This window comes from Sitophilus oryzae, unplaced genomic scaffold (genome assembly GCF_002938485.1).
Source record: "Sitophilus oryzae breed Bouriz unplaced genomic scaffold, Soryzae_2.0 scaffold_1059_pilon_pilon, whole genome shotgun sequence".
NCBI classification, from domain to species: Eukaryota; Metazoa; Arthropoda; class Insecta; order Coleoptera; family Curculionidae; genus Sitophilus; species Sitophilus oryzae.
This window is the reverse complement of record NW_022145681.1, coordinates 679,960-699,175: the sequence shown is the minus strand read 5'-3', so window position 1 is coordinate 699,175 and position 19,216 is coordinate 679,960. Positions and strand designations below refer to the sequence as shown.

Here is a 19,216-nt window from a genome sequence, read left to right as displayed (position 1 = left end):
AGCGATTCCTACGTGCGCCTGCGGGGGTAGGCATGGTTAAAAATGAACGAGATGGGGGATTGGAATTTAATTAGGCAAGAACGCTATATAATTTGTCATATTATGTAACGCCCTAATGCTATTTGAGTAAAATGACTACCTAATATTATTGAATTATTATTGTTCCAGCATGTAAATTCTTCAAGTGAAATCCAGGAATAGCAAAGAAGAAATGGATCAACTCACTCTCAGTTTCTAATTAATTTGTTTCATATTTTATTTAACTCATTACCGTACGCGTTAAATTCCAAACCATAGTTCTATAATGACCAACTTTGTACAGGGTGCCCCATTTTGGTTGAAATCATACAGTATCTCAGTTATTAGTGAAGATAGAAGGGTACGGTTTGCACAAACCTTTCCCACTTTTTTGTTAAATGGAAGATGCCGTAAACAAAATTTTTATAACCCTCTTCGTTTCTGAGCTATAGGTTTTTTTGAAAATTTTGTAATTTGGGACACCCCCTGTATCTCTGTTATTGTTAAAGGTATCGAGAAAGTGGAAACTGTTTATTGCAGAAATGTTTATGTAGAATACAGTGGCGAATAACAGACTTGTTATTCCATGAAAAGGATGTTTTTAAAGATATGTACTAAAGTTTTGTATTCTTAAATGGAACACCCTGTATATTTATAAATTATGTGATCTGTCTTGCCATAAGATTTGTAAAAATATATATCACTCTGTATTTGTTTTCACTATTTATTGGAATATTTAAAAGTTGTTATTAAAAGATCATATTTATATTAATAAATGCCTAATAAACTTATACTAATAAATGCCTACTAAGGCTATTATTGATAATAAAAGAAACAAAAAATTATAAAAGGTATTTTGCTTATTAACACGCTAACTAACTTAACATGACAAAAGTCATATGTCATTATTTATTAAATTTCGAATGTTAAATACCAGTTGTCACCTGTCATGTAACATATTTCATACATCATTGGTATAGTTGCTAGCAGCTCAGTAATATAACGCGTGACCTTGAAACCAAACAAATATAATATGATCCACTTTGATGGATGTTTTTCTTCAAATTAAGTTGGATTGAACTCTATAAATTGCTAGTTAACTTACCGTAAACATCGAGACATCCCTCCTGTATTTTCATAATTGCAGTGTTTATCTGGCACATGTAACATCCACGATCCGATTCCTTCAATTGTCGGATTCGTAATTGCCAGGTATTTAAGTTGTCATGTGTCACACCAATCCGGCTATTATGCGTTACCACCTTCGTGTGTAGGCTCAGTATAGTTTGATCCTCTGCTCGGACCCAAGCCACCTGGAATTGAATTAATTCAATCAGTTTTTTTCCTAAGTTCCTAAGTAGAAAGAACGTTTGTGCCAATATCTATAATTTATCTTTACATATAAGTAACAATTTTTATTGATTTACCATTTAAGTTTAGTTAACTTCATAAATAATTTCCCTTAAAAATTTTACATAATGTATTCTGAAATATTTAAATAGGAAGATATACCGTATGATCGAGAAAAAATGGCATCAGCGTTGGCTATGAAATGAAGATCGCTGTCATTATATATGTAAATTTATATGGGAAATGTCATCGATCATCATTTCCCCGCCAACTGGACGCCGTTTTTTTTCTATCATACGGTACTTATAACATAGGTATTATGCTTAAAATAAGGAGTTGTAAAAAAAATGTTTGACATGATGGTTCCCATGTGCTAGCTTAATATGATGCGAATATTGCAACCATTTTATTAGCTTACACATAACTATCTTGGTATCTAGATGAAAATGGAAAAACATAGGTAGGATTGCTACAAAATTTTGTATTACTATAATTTGCCCCTGAAAAACAAACACATGTCACGTATGTATTTCTTATTAATACTTTACAAAAACGAGTCTAGTATAGAATATGAAATAAAATTAATATTAATTTTAATATTCCTCAAAGAAGACAGAATGTTATTTAATAGTAAACTATTTATTCAAACAAATTAAATATCAATATAAATATTTTAAAAATAATTTCAGATTAACAGAGTATAGAATTTCCTAAGTCAAATTTACCATCAAAGGCAACAAAAAGTGCAACTTTGTTAAAAACAATTATTTTTTAAAGCAAATTAGGTTAATTCCAAAATTGGCATATTTATTTTATGGCATACAGGGTGTTCCGGGCTGAGCGTTCATTAGAAGTTTCTAGAGAACTACAATATCTAGATCGGAGATTTTTTGCACACCAGTGTTTCACAACGAGATCTATCGATTAAAAATAATTTCAATATGGCGGCACTTCCAGAAATACCGAAAGTTGACAGCAACTTTCTTATTTTAAATGGGTAACCCAATTTTTTATTACATACTTAAATTCTCTGTAAAATTTTATGAATTTTGATATACTAGATACTAGAATATTTTGATAAACACTCTATACCTAAAATTAACCGTTTTTGAGAAAAATAAAATAAAATTTTTGGAGGAAAAAAACTGCCTGTCAAAAAAATTTGTATAGCCTAAACGTCAAATTTAGTGATTACCACTAGTAGTGGGAACTATCGAATGAATACTATCGAAACATTCGATAGTTGCAATTCATTCGAATAATTCGATAGTTAAGAAAAAAACATTCGTTGAAAACTATTCGAATAAAAATTATCGAATAGATGCGTCATCTGCCTTGAAATATTGATAGTAATTCGGCAGCAATATTTTAGTAATTCGGCAGCAAAAACCATTCATTTATAAAATTCATTCATTTATGAAATTCATTTATTCGTCAGGATCGATTATAATAAAATATTTACTCGATTTTAGTTGTCGCCCGGCGACGTAGGTTTCTTTCCGGGAAACCCGACAGCGGTCGGTGGCAATGCTATGAAAGAAGCCGGCATCTTTGATTTTTTGCGGAGTCATATAAAGATAAGGACACATTTTTTTTTATCGAGGTGCTAGTATTTACACAGAAAATACATTATGAAGGGCGCTGTTGCCATATATTGGTATTAGTTGATATTAGCAAAGAATATTTTTGTTTGGCTTTAGTTAGTTAGGGATAGTATGTATAAATATTTTGCATTTTTTTATTAATATTCTGTTGTTAGGTTAGGTTAGGTTAGATAATAAAATATTTTGGATGTAGGAAAATGATTTTTAATGTTTTTTTTAAGCAAAGACTGGTTTAATAAAAATAACAATAAAAGTAATAATTTGTTATAGCTATAACAACAAAATTTAAAATAATTTAATACAAACATTTTTTTACGTAGTGGCAAAATATAAACAACAAATTAGATGTCAAAATTATTTATATTAGATCCTATTTAAAAATAATATAGTCTTTACATTTTTTGTGGCAACGTTGGTTTATTAAATAATAATAATTACAGAACTAATTTGTTATATTAACAACAAACTTTAAAATCATGAAATATCATGAAATATACACATTTATTAATTTTCTATTAGCAGTGTAATGGAAGGAAAATATAAATAAAAAATTAGAAATCAAAAAATTATTTATATTAGGTACTTTATATTACTATTTAAAAAATAATATTTACTTTTACTGGCATTTACTTTTAAAAAATAAATGAAATATTTCTTCGCAAAAACTACATGTAAGAGAATTAGCATAAACAAAACAAACATCGTCAACTTTTTTAAATTGGCACGAAAACTTTCAATTTAATTTTCTCACCCCATAGTTTGAGTTCGATAACCACATTTACTTAACCACATTACTTAAATATGATTATTAAGTTCAACTAATTCGTATTATTAAAACATCTAAAATACAAATATGTATTTTTAAAATTAATTCTAAGTTCATCTCATCTCTCTTAAAAATTGCTACTTTTCAAAATTTCCCATTAAAAAATAGACCATATATACCATATAAAATAAAATAATTGAAAGATCGGGCTACGGAAAATCACACAAATTTTCTGAAAAATTTTGACACCTGCACACGCACACAATCGTCAATTTAAAAAAACTACTATTTTAGTATTTTAAATATTTTAATAAACGCAAAAATAGCACAGTATTTATAAGGTGAATTTATAAAAATTTGGAAGAACTAATAATGCACTGACGCACACAAAAATCAAACGAATACTAAATTTCATTTATCAAAAGCATTCGATAGTCGTGGCTTAACGATAACCATTTAGTCGCACGGCGAGGTTGTCACATATGCTTTAGTATACAAATGAATGAATGATTTTATTCGAATAAAACATTCGATAGTTGAAATCATTCATTCAGTAACCATTCGATAGTCTAATTCATTCGATAGTTCCCATCGCTAATTACAACAGCCACTGGAACATAAAGAGAAGACATGTGGCTATCTATTTCAAAAATTAAATTGTTTCAAAGTCATATAATATTGGCCGTAGCTGTCATGGAATTGAGAGATTAAAAAATTATCATAATTCATTTTTTTCAAATAAAAACCCACTTTTTTTATCTCACCAGTGAAAAGGTTTTTCAATTCGTTACTTTTTGAGTATGCATGTTCCTATACCTAAAATAAATCGTTTTTAAGTTATTTAAGATTTAGTTTTAAAGCGTATTTTTTCTTGATTCTATCTAGCTTCCTTTGACCTTAAGTGTCAAACCATCAGACAATTTATTTCCTTCTGTCAAAAAACTAATTATTTGAATTTCGTATATTTTAAATATTACTGCAAAATAAAAAACACTAAATCACCACAACACACCAAAACACTTTTACTTTTACACTGGACGCGCGTTTCGCTAACCATGTTAGCATCATCAGCAGATGATTATAAACTAAAGTACAATCTACAAGGTGAGCGTTTATATACTCGCTCAGTGGGCCCCGAGTAGGCGTGGCAAAATCTAGCCAACCGAGTCAGAGCCAACTGAGTGTAACAGTTAGATTTCCGCCACTAGAGTAGTAGGAACAAAGAACTTGAAGGAATTGGACCGTTGACTCTGTTCATACTATCTTTACATTTATTAATTCTGATGCTTTCATATGCATCTAATTGCCTGTAATTTGAGACTTGTTTAATTAATTTTAAATTATTAAGATCTATACAATGTTCATTATCAACAATATGTTCGGCAACGCAAGATTTATCCGGTCTACCATATCTTATCTGAGCTAAATGTTCTTTAAATCTAGTTAATATTGATCTTCTAGTTTGCCCAACATATTTTTGATTACAATCTTTACAAGAAATTTCATAAATACCCGACCTTTCCAGTGGAGGTGTTTTATCTTTTGGATTACCTAATAATTGTTGTAATTTATTATTAGCACTATACACAAGTTTATAATTGACATTCTTAAAATTCCTTTTAGACCACGGGATAACTCTCTATCAAACGGTATCGAAAAATATTTAGACGTATCTTTCTCCACTTGAAAAGTCGAATTTTCAGAAATCATTAACCTATACCTACGTTTTCTAATTAATTTATCAACTAGTGAAGGAGAATATCCATTACACTCAGCTACATTCCTAATGTAATCTCTTTCTATTTCATATCTTTCGTTGGAAAGTGGGAAACTAAGCAATCTATGAACTAAGAAATTTAAACTAGCCATTTTATGTTCAACACTATGATGTGATTCATTAGGAATATATCTGCGTGTGGTCGTATTTTTCCTATAGATATCAAATTCCAGGCAATTATTATTAGTATTTCTAATAACTAATATATCTAGAAATGGTAATCTGTCGTTGTTCTCAATTTCATGCGTAAATTTAATGGAAGGAAAACGATTATTTAACTTAGAAATAAAATTATCTATGGTGTCTGAATGTGTATCAAAAACAGCAAAATATCATCCACATACCTAAACCATACTCTTGGAAAATACTCAAACTGATTCTTAGCCTCCACTTCAAACCTGCTCATGAATAAATTAGCCAAAAATGGAGACAATGGATTACCCATTGCTGTACCTTCCCTGCTGTTCAAAAATTAAATTGAAAACAATTTTGTTTCATACATAACGATGTAAGCTCAATATATTCACTCACAGTTTTGTTGTCGAGACCATTTGCGTTCAGTAATTCCTTTTAAGTAGCCTAAAGTATGTGGAATTGGAACACTTGGGAACAACGAAGATACACAAAGGAGACCAAAATTTCACCTTCATGCAATGTTATATCTTTAATTTTGTTAATGAATTCAATATTATTTTTAACTGAGAAAGAAGGTTCATGATCAGGTAAATTTTCGAACTCCCTTGATAACCATTTTGCCAAATTATAAGTCGGAGAACCTACAGCCGAAACAATTGGGCGCATAGACTTGTCCGGCTTATGAATTTTTGGCAAAGCATACAATTTTGGTAATGAGGGATTGGATACTTGCAATTTCCTCTTTAAAGAAAGATCAATAAGGGTGTTACATTCTTTTAGAGTTTTTTTAACGTCTGCTACCATCTTAGACAAGGGATTCTTTTTCAAATTTATGTAGGGGCCATTATCGATTAAGTTGTTAACCTTATCATAATAGTCTTTTTTATCTAATATAACAACCTTATTTCCCTTATCAGCTTTTAGATAGAAACAATCTTTGTTACGCAAACTCTTGACAATATTGTGCTCTTTGTTAGATTTTAATGAATTACTTGAAACAATATTTTTGATAACTGATTTCTACAAGCCTCTCTTGTAAATACTTTAGAAGCCTCGGGCAAGTGCTGAATAGCAGTTTCAACACCAACGACGATTTCCTCCAAAGCGCTACCAGAGTTGGGCAATGCATACTTTAAACCTTTGTTTAATAAACTGAGCTCTTGTTTATCAAAAGTCTGCGAAGAAAGATTTTCCTTTTTTCAAACCTCAACTGTAATCTAAATATTACTGCTAAAACTTTATAAAATGAATTTATCAAAATACGTATATATTTTGGTGATATCTAATGGCAATATGACATAGCCAGATGTGGTTTTACATCGCTCAACGCTTACCGTTACCAAAAATATACGCTTTAAAACTAAATCTTAAATAACTTAAAAACGATTTATTTTAGGTATAGGAACATGTCTAATCAAAAAATAACGAATCAAAAAGCCTTGTAGGTTTCCATTTGAAAAAAATGATTTATGATTGTTTTTTAATCTCTCAATTCCATGACAGCTACGGCCGTTATTATATGACATTCAAACAATATAATTTTTGAAATAGATAACCACGTGTCTTCTCTTTATGTCACAGTGGCTGTGGTAATTACTATATTTGACGTTTAGGCTATACAAATTTTTTTTGAGAGGCAGTTATTTTTTCTCCAAAAATTTTAAATATTTTTTTCTCCAAAACGGTTAATGTTAGGTATAGAACAACACAGCTTGGCTTAAATATCTTTGTTTAGTTTAGTATGTTATGTCCACGCGTCCACAATGACGAAAAAAATGATTTTGCATGATAGTTAGTAGTTAGTTGATTTTGCATGATAGCAGAGTAGTCAATTTAAACTTAATCAAGATGGTAAATTGGGGCCAAATTGCAACATACACTCCTGTTTTACAATTTCATTTTAAAGGTTCTTTTTGTTATATCAGTAATATACTTTTATTTTGACTTAAAATAATTTTGCTTTATTCATTTTGGCATAAATATGGATTTAATATAAGTTAAGCTTAATATAAGTAAAGTCGTGTAATTTTTTTTTTCTAATATTCAAATTTGTTGTCATTAAAAAAATGATATAATTTATTTAAAAAAAGGTTTACATTTCATTTAAGTTCAAAATAAGTTATTCATATACCAAATTTACAATTCATTAAAATCGTACATTTTTTTATACATCCACTTACAATCATAGGCTTAAAAATAACCGAGTATTTAGGAAATAACTTCAAAAAAGAAATTTAAATTGGTTTTTATAAAACTATGTTTTGTGACTTAATATAGTTTGCTCTGGAGTACATCTGTAAAAATTTCGGATTTCAACAAAGAAGACCAGATTTTGATAAGATTTTTAGAAACAATAGTTCACCGTGTAAGTAAATATGATACTTTATGATTATAAAGTCTCTAATTTAGACAGTTTTTCTAGTTATTAACCGACCTAGAAACTTTTAAAGAAGTAAATATACTTTTAATATAAACTTGTAGCATTTACACTCAAATATAATTCAGTAATAAAATAGCATATCTTGTTATATATCTTATATTCCTGTAATATAGACGTTACTGGTAGTATATCTATAACACCTTTATGTTTTCTACAGGAAAAAGATCCTATTCATGCGGCACTACTAAAGGATCCTTTCCCACCTAATTTATAACGGTATCTTCCTTTGGAGCGCGCACCTTAGAGACATAATGTTGAAAAATAGTTCAAGAATGTTATTTCTTTTGTATAATATAAAGGAAGAAAATTTTTCCTTTATTTATGACCATATGAAATATTTGAGGAAGAATTTTGTGGAAAGAATTCAGTTACAATAAAGACTAGTTTCGATATCTTTAGTAACACCTATATTAGTATTAACTTCTTTAGGTTACAGATAAAACTATTTTAATATAAAATTAATATACGTATTTTTGTATATAGTATAATTAATATTAGGTATTGTATATAAGTATTTTTTATAATTTATTTTTTCAACTCTTACAGAATCTTATAGGCTTGGAACTAAAAAATGGAATGGAATTAAAAAATAACATTTTTTTCGGTAATGATTTACAAAATATCATCAAATTTTAATCAGTGTTTCTAAGTTATTGAAGTTATTATTATAAAGTATTTTATTGTATTTAGGTTTGTGTTTTATTTATTCCTGTGCAATATTAAAACTATATTTTTTATTTTTTTAATAAGTTAAATTGATAAATATTGGTTAATATAATAATAAATGCAGGGAGTTTCCGGAAATTTGAAAGTAAGAAATTAAATAGTTCTTTTTTAATAGATATTTTATATGCGTTGTTTTCTTTAACAGACACCCTTGTTTGGTTTGTAATTAATTTGTTTTTTAATCTACCGTTTGCTTTATTGTCTAATTAATATTAGTTTTCACCTATTTATTGTTTATTACATATGTATATGTTACTGTAAATGTTAACCTAGGATTTACCAAATGTATACCTAATGTTTACCTAAAATGTTACCAAAATGTGTAAAATGTTTACCAAATGTGTAAAACCTAGGATTTACCAAAAGCAAGTGGTAGTAAAAACCAACCAACCCCACCAAATAACCACCTAACCAATGCTTTAACACCCCCCAAATATCCAGGCTAACCAATGCATTAACACCCTCCAAATAACCAGGCTAACCAATGCATTAACACCCTCCAAATAACCAGGCTCACCTAATTAGTTCATGTCTTTGGTAAATTCTAGGTTTAGCGCGCTTATCCTAGGTTTTACCGCATTTCGGACATTCACAGTAACAATAAATACAGTACATTACTATCAATTATTTATTATTACAGCAAATCACTACCTTTTACACGTTTACTTTATTCAGTTTTTATTAAATAACGTTTAGAGCTTGACCACCCCAAAATCTAACGCGTCTAAAACGTCGCTTTTTTCGACCATATGGTATTTTTTTCTAACAGATTAAATAATAATTGCGTCAAAAATATGTTTTAATTAAACTAATATGTCGAGAACAAACTGTTACCAAAAAACTTGAATAACGCCCAAACCTCTTTAAAAGGGTTAACTGACACAATTAAAAATCGTCCATTAACAGCTTAACTTTTGCCTTTTGTACGCCAGTCGAAATTATTTAATAATTTATCGAATTACAACGAAACTTCTGGCGTAATTAAGAAAATCCAATGCTCTCCTCGAGACTAAGTTTAATCCGTGGAAACAATATTCGAAGCTTTAAAGAGCAACTTAGGCGAACTTTTATTATGCCAATCAAATTAAATATTTTCGTACCATCATTTACTTGTTGAAGGCGCAAATTCGAAGTGTCTGGAGAATATGGAGGTGTTCTGCTAATAACTGGCTGTGTGCCTAGGCAAATAAATAATAACACAATTAATTTAAATTTAGAGTCTGCCGTCGGAAAACAGTTTAATTAACATTTTTCAGTTCAGAGCGCTAATTGATATGCACCAGAGATTATAATTATAAACATAGTTGGTATTTTTAAAATAGAGCAAAACACTGTCACGTTTTTAGTTCGTTACATGTCTTTGTATATGATCTATATGATGTCTGGCGTATCGTCACCGGATTCCGTATCGATCAGGCCACGCTTGGCGTAATTTTTACGTTCTCACCAACACACCATCCCGGCTTTTAGAAATGGTAATTATTTAAATCTTGCTGTATAATCTGAATCAGCTGCTATTTCAAAGCAACAAGTAAAGATGAGATATTATCCTTTTTAGATTCGTAGAGTTTTGGATTAGCCTCAACCTTAACTCGTATTTGGTGGTTGCTGGCACATTGGTTTTCTTTTATCCTCCAGAATGTTAAATGGACGAAAGGACAGTTTCTTTTTATTGAGTTTCTTTTATTATTGAGCCCTCGGAAGTGTTTCGAGGTAGGTTTATTGTGTTTATTACTCCTTGGTAGCTTTTAAATACGAGTTTCATATTTTTAGGTTCCAAGTTACGGACATTCTCCAAGGTACGGACAGTATCTAAGATACGAGCATTATCCAAGGTCCTAGTAGTGTTCCAAGGTACGGGTAGTGTACCCATATTGCCACAGTATGGATGTAGCGTAACCCTCTTGCTGCTTCGTTCCTATTTCTAAGCCTAGTCAGTAGTTACGGCTGTATTGATTCATGGTGTCCTCATCCTGGCCTCTTTTGTTGTATTGGCCATCAGGATAGCCAAGAGACAGTACAGAGATCCACCTCACACTGTCCCACCTCACGCTGCTACTCTTTGAAACAGGATTGCTTCAAGAATGAACAGCTAAGTGTAGATTTAAGTTCTGGTTTTACGTCTTACATTTACATTTTCAGACTTAAAAAATAACATACATCTTGAATAATATCGTACAGACTTTACGTCTAGTGGTTAAATTACTTGTATCAGTTTAGTTTTTAAAATATGATTTAGATCTGTAATGAAGTCCGTATTTTTTTTTGTTTGATCTGTTAAATGCTAGGTGTGAACATAAATCGAGCACGGCAAGATAGCTCGGCGCGAAAGTATTTCGCTGGTACACCGAAGAGCTAGGATTCGAAGCTGCCTTGGGACATAATTTTTTTATCGTTAATATTCTGATTGTAAAATATTTAAATATTTGTTTTTTTGATCACCAGAACGGATAGCGTTTGTGGATTTATGAAACATACTGTATATGAGTAGAATTTGATATGTTCATTTGTTTTGAAGGATTATGGTAACAAGTATGGTTTATTTTTATTTTTAGAACTGTTATGATAGTCTAAAACCGAAAAATATTTTTAATGCTAAAAATTATTTGCTGATAAAATTGTGTTAAATATTTCATCGATTTGCATGGATACGTTGAAGTTTTTTTTTTGGTTCTTGTAGAATCGACGGGTAAAAACCGTTTTTTTTTACTGTAAGGAATTTTGATGGGTGGTAGGACGATGGTAACCGAACGTAGTTCGTGATTCCTGACGGGAAAGATTATTTAAGAGACGAGAGGGCGAAAACAGAGGTCTTCCTGCTGAGACTGAGTGCCGGTGAACTTTAGTAAGTCAACCTCGTGAGTTTAAGCCGATTCTGATCCGTTATTTTTTATCAGCGAAGCTGTAAAAAAACGAATTTTTGAGTTTAAAAAAGTAAAAGTACTGTATCTCCGTTTTTGATTTTAAATAAGTATAAATCGTGGTCCTAGAGATTTGATTTTAAATAAGTATAAACCGTATTTCTGATTTATGAGTATAAATAGTTAAAAACCGAGCGTTTAAGTTTTTTTTATACCTGACCGTGAATAATTAATGTGACCGAATTCCGGGCTGCTGTAGGCGATTCCGCAACCAGACCGATTCGTTTTGATCCGACGCCGATTTTCTTCAGACAACCAGACCGACTCTAGAAAAAAAGACTGTTACAGATCTTAAGTTTCATTACGAACATATCTTGTAATAGTATTACTTTCTATAGATATCATTATTGCGCTATTTTAACAGATGAGTATCCGAACAGATTCTAGAATGTACGGGTTGCAACATCTTCGATTTTACATCATATAAAATATATCAAATTAATTAAAGTAATTAGTAATGCTACCTTTTATACATTTTCTATAACTTTACATATATCGTATTTTTTATAGTCTTTTCATTGAATATATTTAATATTATTTCTAACATAGCTTTACTCGACATATAACCACTATAATAATTATTAAAATTGTACAATGCTATTTACCATCAGAATACCTCATGAATGAATATAGTCACTATTTTTAAGTAATAAACAACTGTGTTTTCTTTCTCTGTTCATGCCTGGCGCCCAATGTTTGTATTTTTGATTTATTATTGTTAGTTAGTTTCTTTCCAGTGAAATACCTTATCCACAACTGCTGCCGTTCGCAGTGGTAATGTTTAAAAAACGCTATAACACTCGCAAAATGAAATCAGAAATACCAGAAATAAAAGTCGGTAATAAGTTAATAATATTTTGTACCACTATTTGTTATCATAACTTAATATCATATGAAGGCCGTTTTATTGTATATTTATATTTCACATTCATAATGACTGGACATTCATTCAAAGTATCTAAGTTGAGAATTAAATGAAAAAATTGAAGAATAAAAATATCTTTTTGCTCTCTCCAACACAAAATATTTTCTGTATTATAGAGGTTGTCCCAGAAATAAATGCAGATATTTTAAGGGGTGCTAGATCTGGTCAAAAGAAGCATCTTTTCTCTTTACAATTTTTAAAATAAATCAATAATAACCGAGTTATTTAACTTTGAAAATTTTAAAAAATAATGGCAACATTTGTGCGTCGATCAAGGCTTGTTCGACGCCCAGTGTTGACACATCGACTAGAAAGATTTAAAAACGACTTGGAAAATTCATATTAAAAGTAAAAAACTTGCCTAACATTAGAAAACGGGACTCCGATAGATAGAAGATATAACTAGGTTAGAGCGACGTTTTATCGCTTTACCTAAAACCGTAACTTTACACTTAATAACACCTCATTTCACTTCGACTCTCGACAGTACTACAAAATATCAACGTGTATTGGGCAAAAAATACATTTATATATAATCTGAGCTAAATACACTTGACACCACTCATACTCTTGTTTATGTGAATAAACACCAAAATAATTGATAATTCTATTTCAGTAATAAATGGATTTTTACGGGCTTACCTTATATTTGCCTATTTTTTAGTTTTGTCAGAGCTTTACTGTTTTGAGTAAAATATAAAAAAAATGGGTAGGATAACCTATAATTCATCAGCTGATCTATTTAAATATAGGTAAAACGTTGATTTGAAAGGTCATCTAATAGAGGGCGCTAATTCGAATAATTCGACAACAAACCAAAGAAAATAAACATTGAAAAACCACCTGCCAGGTTCAAAAACAAATTAATTACATTACGGTTTAAACATCAACAATGTATTCGACTATTCTTTGAAAATGTTGGCTTTAACTAAAACGCTCTTTCGTTATCTCCGGGACACTTTCTATTCAATTGAATTATGAAATTAATTGGTGCAGTAATTGTCGATTGACTTATCATTTATTACGCTCAAAAAATACCCGAAAGAGATAAAATTTCTGCAGCAAAGTAAACTTTTAATAGTCCATTTTAGCTAAGAGCACTTCAACTACACGTTTTACGAGGCACTAAATTTACCATGAAAACTTTTATTGGGGAAATAATTCCCTTATGGATTGATTCAGCAAAAAGTCCTGGGATAGTTAATTTTCCTTTCTTTTTTAATTTGAACAGTCTATCATTAAAAACACATTAAAGCTTAAATTTCGACGGTGAAGCGCGAAACAATTATTCTGATTTTTACTTTTATTATCTGAATAAAAATACCGTTGTGGTATAAGTATTTTCATAAATCATAGAAATCTATGCTTGTACTGGATAATCGAGATTATACGGGGTGACGGACAGACTACACATAATACTCTGTCTATATGGACAAAAAATTAACACACGCTACACAATAATATAAAATATATACAGTTTCTCATTTCATCTATAACATAAGGAAGCAAATCTACTAGGTACATTACTGATTTAGATAATAGACAGTTAAAGCCCATGGTACAAAGAATACAAGGTATGATCGATAGCGGCTCCAATTTCGTTCAGTTCGCGCATACCACCTGTGACGTCACTAGGAAAATAATGAATAAATAAAAAATAAAGAAAGTTGACAGGAGATCTGCATTTTTTGGGGTTATGGTTAAGAATTGTTTATTTTTAAGACTTTTTAGTTCGTTTAATTTAATAATTACTAAAACCAGCAGTTCCAAAAATATATTTAAAAATAATTATCTATTAACATGGATTTGGACGATAATAATAGGTAAGAATACTAAATTTATTTCTATATTCGGTATAAAATTGTTTATTAGGTTTTTAGTTTGCGATGTTTATGGTAAATAATTTTCATGTTCATTGCCTCTGAATTCACATGAGGACAGAGATGAGGATATCTATGGAAAAGTAACCACAAGAGGAATTGTTACATCATTTAAAAAATGTTGGGAAGTTGAAGTTTCCCATCGAAAAGTAGAAAATGCCAATGCAGATGAATGTATTGTAATTGTGATAGAAGTAATTCCAAGGGTGAAGTTTATTATAATTAGTGGAAGTAATTCCAAGGGTGAAGAGTTTATTATAATTAGTGATCTGTGCTTCTTTTTATATGTAGATGTTTCAGGTTTTGAGAAGAAATCGGTTGAACGAAACCCAAAATTAAGAGGAAGTATTTGCATACCCAGAAAATGCCCATCAAGTATTATATAGCTCAAATTTCCTTTAATGGTAGGCAATTATTCAATGCGAATTAACTTTTTAAGTGACTGAAATATTAAATAGTTTACAATATGGTATATCACTAAAAATATATTACTTTTAGGTACAATTAGGGCCCGATACATTCCAAAAAGTAGAATATTATTTTATATTAAATGAGGTATTGTACCAACAATCAATTTATATTAATACCGGAGATTAAAAAATAACAGAATAAATAGTTCTTTTCTTTATACTATAAAAATAAACTATATGTAGAATAAAACAGTATTTAAAAAAATAAATAAAAAGTTATGTCCCGGCCGAGATTCGAACTCCGGTCTCTCGTTTCCTAGCCCGACTCCTTACGCACTGATCCACAGTAACTTGCTTAGCGATAATTCAATGACGGTATATAAACAAAAAAACAGGTTTATAACAATATCTTGACTATTTGAACTGGCGCGCGGAGCGTACTGACCAATAGCGCCTGTTATCACCTGTGACGTAGCGACCAACCTACGCAATATCATACCTTGTATTCTTTCTACTATGGTTAAAGCCCGGCCAAAGACCACCACAATTTTTTATTTTTTTGTGATGTGACGTTAAAAAATACATACATCCCGAAATTTTTACCTTTCTATCATCAAATCCTATTTTTTAATAGGGCTATTTTTATAATTTTTACCATTCTCCTCCGAAACGGCTTACCCAATTTTTTTTGACATTTTATACGTCGTCAAGTCTGAGGATAGGTTGTTTTCTATTTGTTATACCTTTAAGTGATAAGGCGGGCCCACCCCTTTTTTTATTTTTTATGATTTGGCATTAAAACGTACATATAACCCTAAATTTTCATACTTCTACCACCAACCCCTATTTTTTAATAGGGGTTGTATTTTTTAAAGTTTTTGTTCCATACTCCTCCGAAACGGCTTAACCGATTTTGATGAAATTTTATATGTATGTACAGGGTGTCCCACTAAGAATAGATTTCGGCTGTATCTCAGAAGTAGGGGCTGCGGAAAAAATATTTATGACTAAAGAGGCTATGAGAAATTGCTGGAAATTATTTTCAAGTTTGTAGAATGACCGCTAGCGGGCGCAACTGCAAAAGAAATAAGAAAATTGAGTTTTTACACAATTTTGCCTAGATAAGGTGTACTATAAGTAATAGCTTCTTAATCTTCAGTAAATTTTGAATATTTTTTGTTAGAGCCATTTTCCCCTACCTACCAAAATAAAGTGGTGGGGGAAGGTTAGATCTGTTTTTATTTAAATATTAATAACTCTGGACTGGATGATCGGAATCTAACAAGCGAGGGCTCGTTTAAAAGAGCGTTTCTTGCTTTATATTATATAATATAAACAATAATAATAAGCTTTTGGACGTAGATGCTAGGGGGCGTTGAAAAAACGCGCAATGTTAGTTAAATTCTAAGACAACGCCCCCTAGCGTCTATGTTCAAAAGCTTATTATTATTGTTTATGGCATAATATAGAGTAAGAAACGCTCTTTTAAACGAGCCCTAGCTTGTTGGATGCCGGTCATCCAGTCCAGAGTTATTAATATTTAAATAAAAACAGATCTAACCTTCCCCCACCACTTTATTTTGGTAGAGAGAGGAAAATGGCTCTAACAAAAGATATTCAAAATTTACTGAAGATTATGAAGCTTATTACTTATAGTACACCTTATCTAGGCAAAATTGTGTAAAAACTCCATTTCCTTATTTTTTGTTGCAGTTGCGCCCCCTAGCGGTCATTCTACAAACTTGAAAATAATTTCCAGCAATTTTTCATAGCCTCTTTAGTTATAAATATTTTTTTCCGCAGCCTCTACGGCTAATACTTCCCGAGATACAGCCGAGAGCTATTCTTAGTGGGACACCCGGTATATTCAGTAAATTTGAGAATAGGTTGTTATATATTTTTTATACCCCTAAAGGTGCACGCGCACTGAATCGGTACCAGCACAGATTATACAGATTATAATCTTTGTTTTTTCTTTATTGTTTTTCGTGGTTTCAATTTTCGGAATCGGGCACTAGTTAGGTGACTAGTTTGCGCACATAGCACGCCCACTTATGGCCTCTAAAATTGTGCACAGCGCCTGACCGGCACAGTTATTAGAGAGATATCGGAAAACCGAATAGCGTCATCCAGTATTTACGCGTACCTTATCATGGTTACGATATGCGCGAGTCAACGCAACACCCGCTAATAACGTTACCGCCTGACGTAATTTGCGGATCAATTACACCAAGCGCTGTTTCTAAATAACCTCTGATAACGTTTAAAAATTGCTTAATTGGGCATGTGCGAGTATTTGACAACCGGAGCCGGCCGGCGAGATCTTTTATTTTAGGTTATGTTGGAATTGGTTTGAATTACTGCTTTAGTTTTATTAGGTAATTTAATATTTAAGCAGCTGGGATTAGTTTTAATTAAATAAATATGGCCCAAAATATGGATTCCACCTCTTCCAATACTATAGAACCTATAAAGAGCCTTATGTTTACAGCAGATGACGACTTAACCCTTCTAAGAGAATTTGTTGCTTGTTGCTTGCCTAAACCCATTGGTAGACGTTAAACAATAAAGCACTGGAAATAAGCACTTTAGCCCTTTAGTTTTAAAATACCTAGTAAACAAAACAATTTCAAAGCTTTAAATTCAAAGTTAGGTTAAGTTTAAATAACGGACGCGACGCGAACAGAATTCTTTCCGATCTGATAACTATAAATGAAAAGAGTTAATACCACCTCACGTAAAGGAAATAACACCTGGCCTTATTAACGTCCATGCACGCTATTCGGTTTAGCGATATCTCTCTATTACGCTGTTTATTGTTATTTTACGGCAGTTTATTTTTGCGCACAGGAAATTTGACTCGTTTGCACATCGTCATAAAAAACAATTTTCGTACCACCAATTAGGGACAAGATTTTTATCTGTATACTTATAGGATACTTAATCTGTGGTACCAGTCCGGCGAGAAACGGCGAAGCCGGTGACTCGACTATCGTAGATGGGTAGAGGTAGGAATCTGGCCTCTACAGGCCGAAATGTTTTAGTGGACGCCGGCGCCATCTATATGTACTATGGTCGCAGTCGCTTTTGCTGGTCGGTCCGATCCGATGCAGTGCGCGGCCTCCTTAAGTGATAATTGTGGCCCACCCCATTTTTTTTTTATTTTTTGACAGTCTTTTTTTTTAATTTAAATTGCATTAAAAATATTCACAACTTTAAAATTTTAACAGTACCATCAACCCCTATTTTTTAATAGCGATATTAGTAACTCAATAATGGTTATAATACCTTAAATTATAAACTTGGGTATGGATTGAGTATATACCGGACATACTGGTATTTACCCAAATTCATTATACTATTTATTGACCTTTTGAGTATATATCGGGTGCAAAAACTTTGGCATTTACCCAAATTTAAATATACTGGGTATTTGTCCATTAGTGACCTTATTCACAGCATTGCGTGGCCGGGTTTGCTAATTTTTATATAATAAATTAATCATTTGATAATATTAAGCAAATAAATGGCTAATTATTAATTCTATTTAACTGTCCTAAATGTTAATAATTCTTAAAGATGGAATCTTAAATTAAGTAAACATATCTGGTGCACAAAATTAACCGTAAAATGTGTCTGCTATTACCAAGAACATACACAGAGATTCGTGTGTCTTTTGTGTCGTGCTTTAACTCTCTAATATTCCCATTTAACGTGTTTCAGTATTTAAAGACGAAGATACTTCAACCCAAGCGATTTTCAAAAATCGGGAACAAAAGCACAATGTGATGTCGTCTCATTCCAATACGGGAAAATCAAACACATGTTCACCCTTTGAATACATTTATTCGAATTAGCTAACCTAGTTACAAAAGATGGTATGCTATGCTTTTGTTGTTGCAATAATTAATGAAATATTAAACAAACAATTGTTGGGTAACCAGGTCGCACTACATCTCCCCTTTCAGTAGAAATGAACTTTATTCTGGCCACAAATAAAGGACATTCGGCGTAAACAAAAATTGACAATAATAATTATATCATATCCATTGGGTGTCGCAATTTTATAAATAAACTGTTGCTTTAATTAAGTTTACCAATATACTAACCTATTAACTAGATATTATTAAAATAATAAACATAAAAAAATACGACACAAAATCTATATCTATAGAACCCATATATATAATAATAAAATATTACCTATCCTATTTACAATAATATACCTGGTCTTGGTTAAAAATGTAAAAATAAAAGTATAATT

At 31.0% G+C, this 19,216-nt stretch overlaps 1 protein-coding gene across 1 annotated transcript in view; it reads right to left on the bottom strand.

The window, feature by feature from the left end:
- The window catches only part of LOC115876530 (lachesin-like), a 502,686-nt gene that overhangs the window by 121,478 nt on the left and 361,992 nt on the right, over positions 1-19,216 (bottom strand). The window contains exon 4 of the mRNA XM_030892346.1: positions 1,124-1,331. Within this exon, the coding sequence (XP_030748206.1) occupies positions 1,124-1,331 (208 nt within the window). The remainder of the gene's footprint in view (positions 1-1,123; positions 1,332-19,216) is intronic.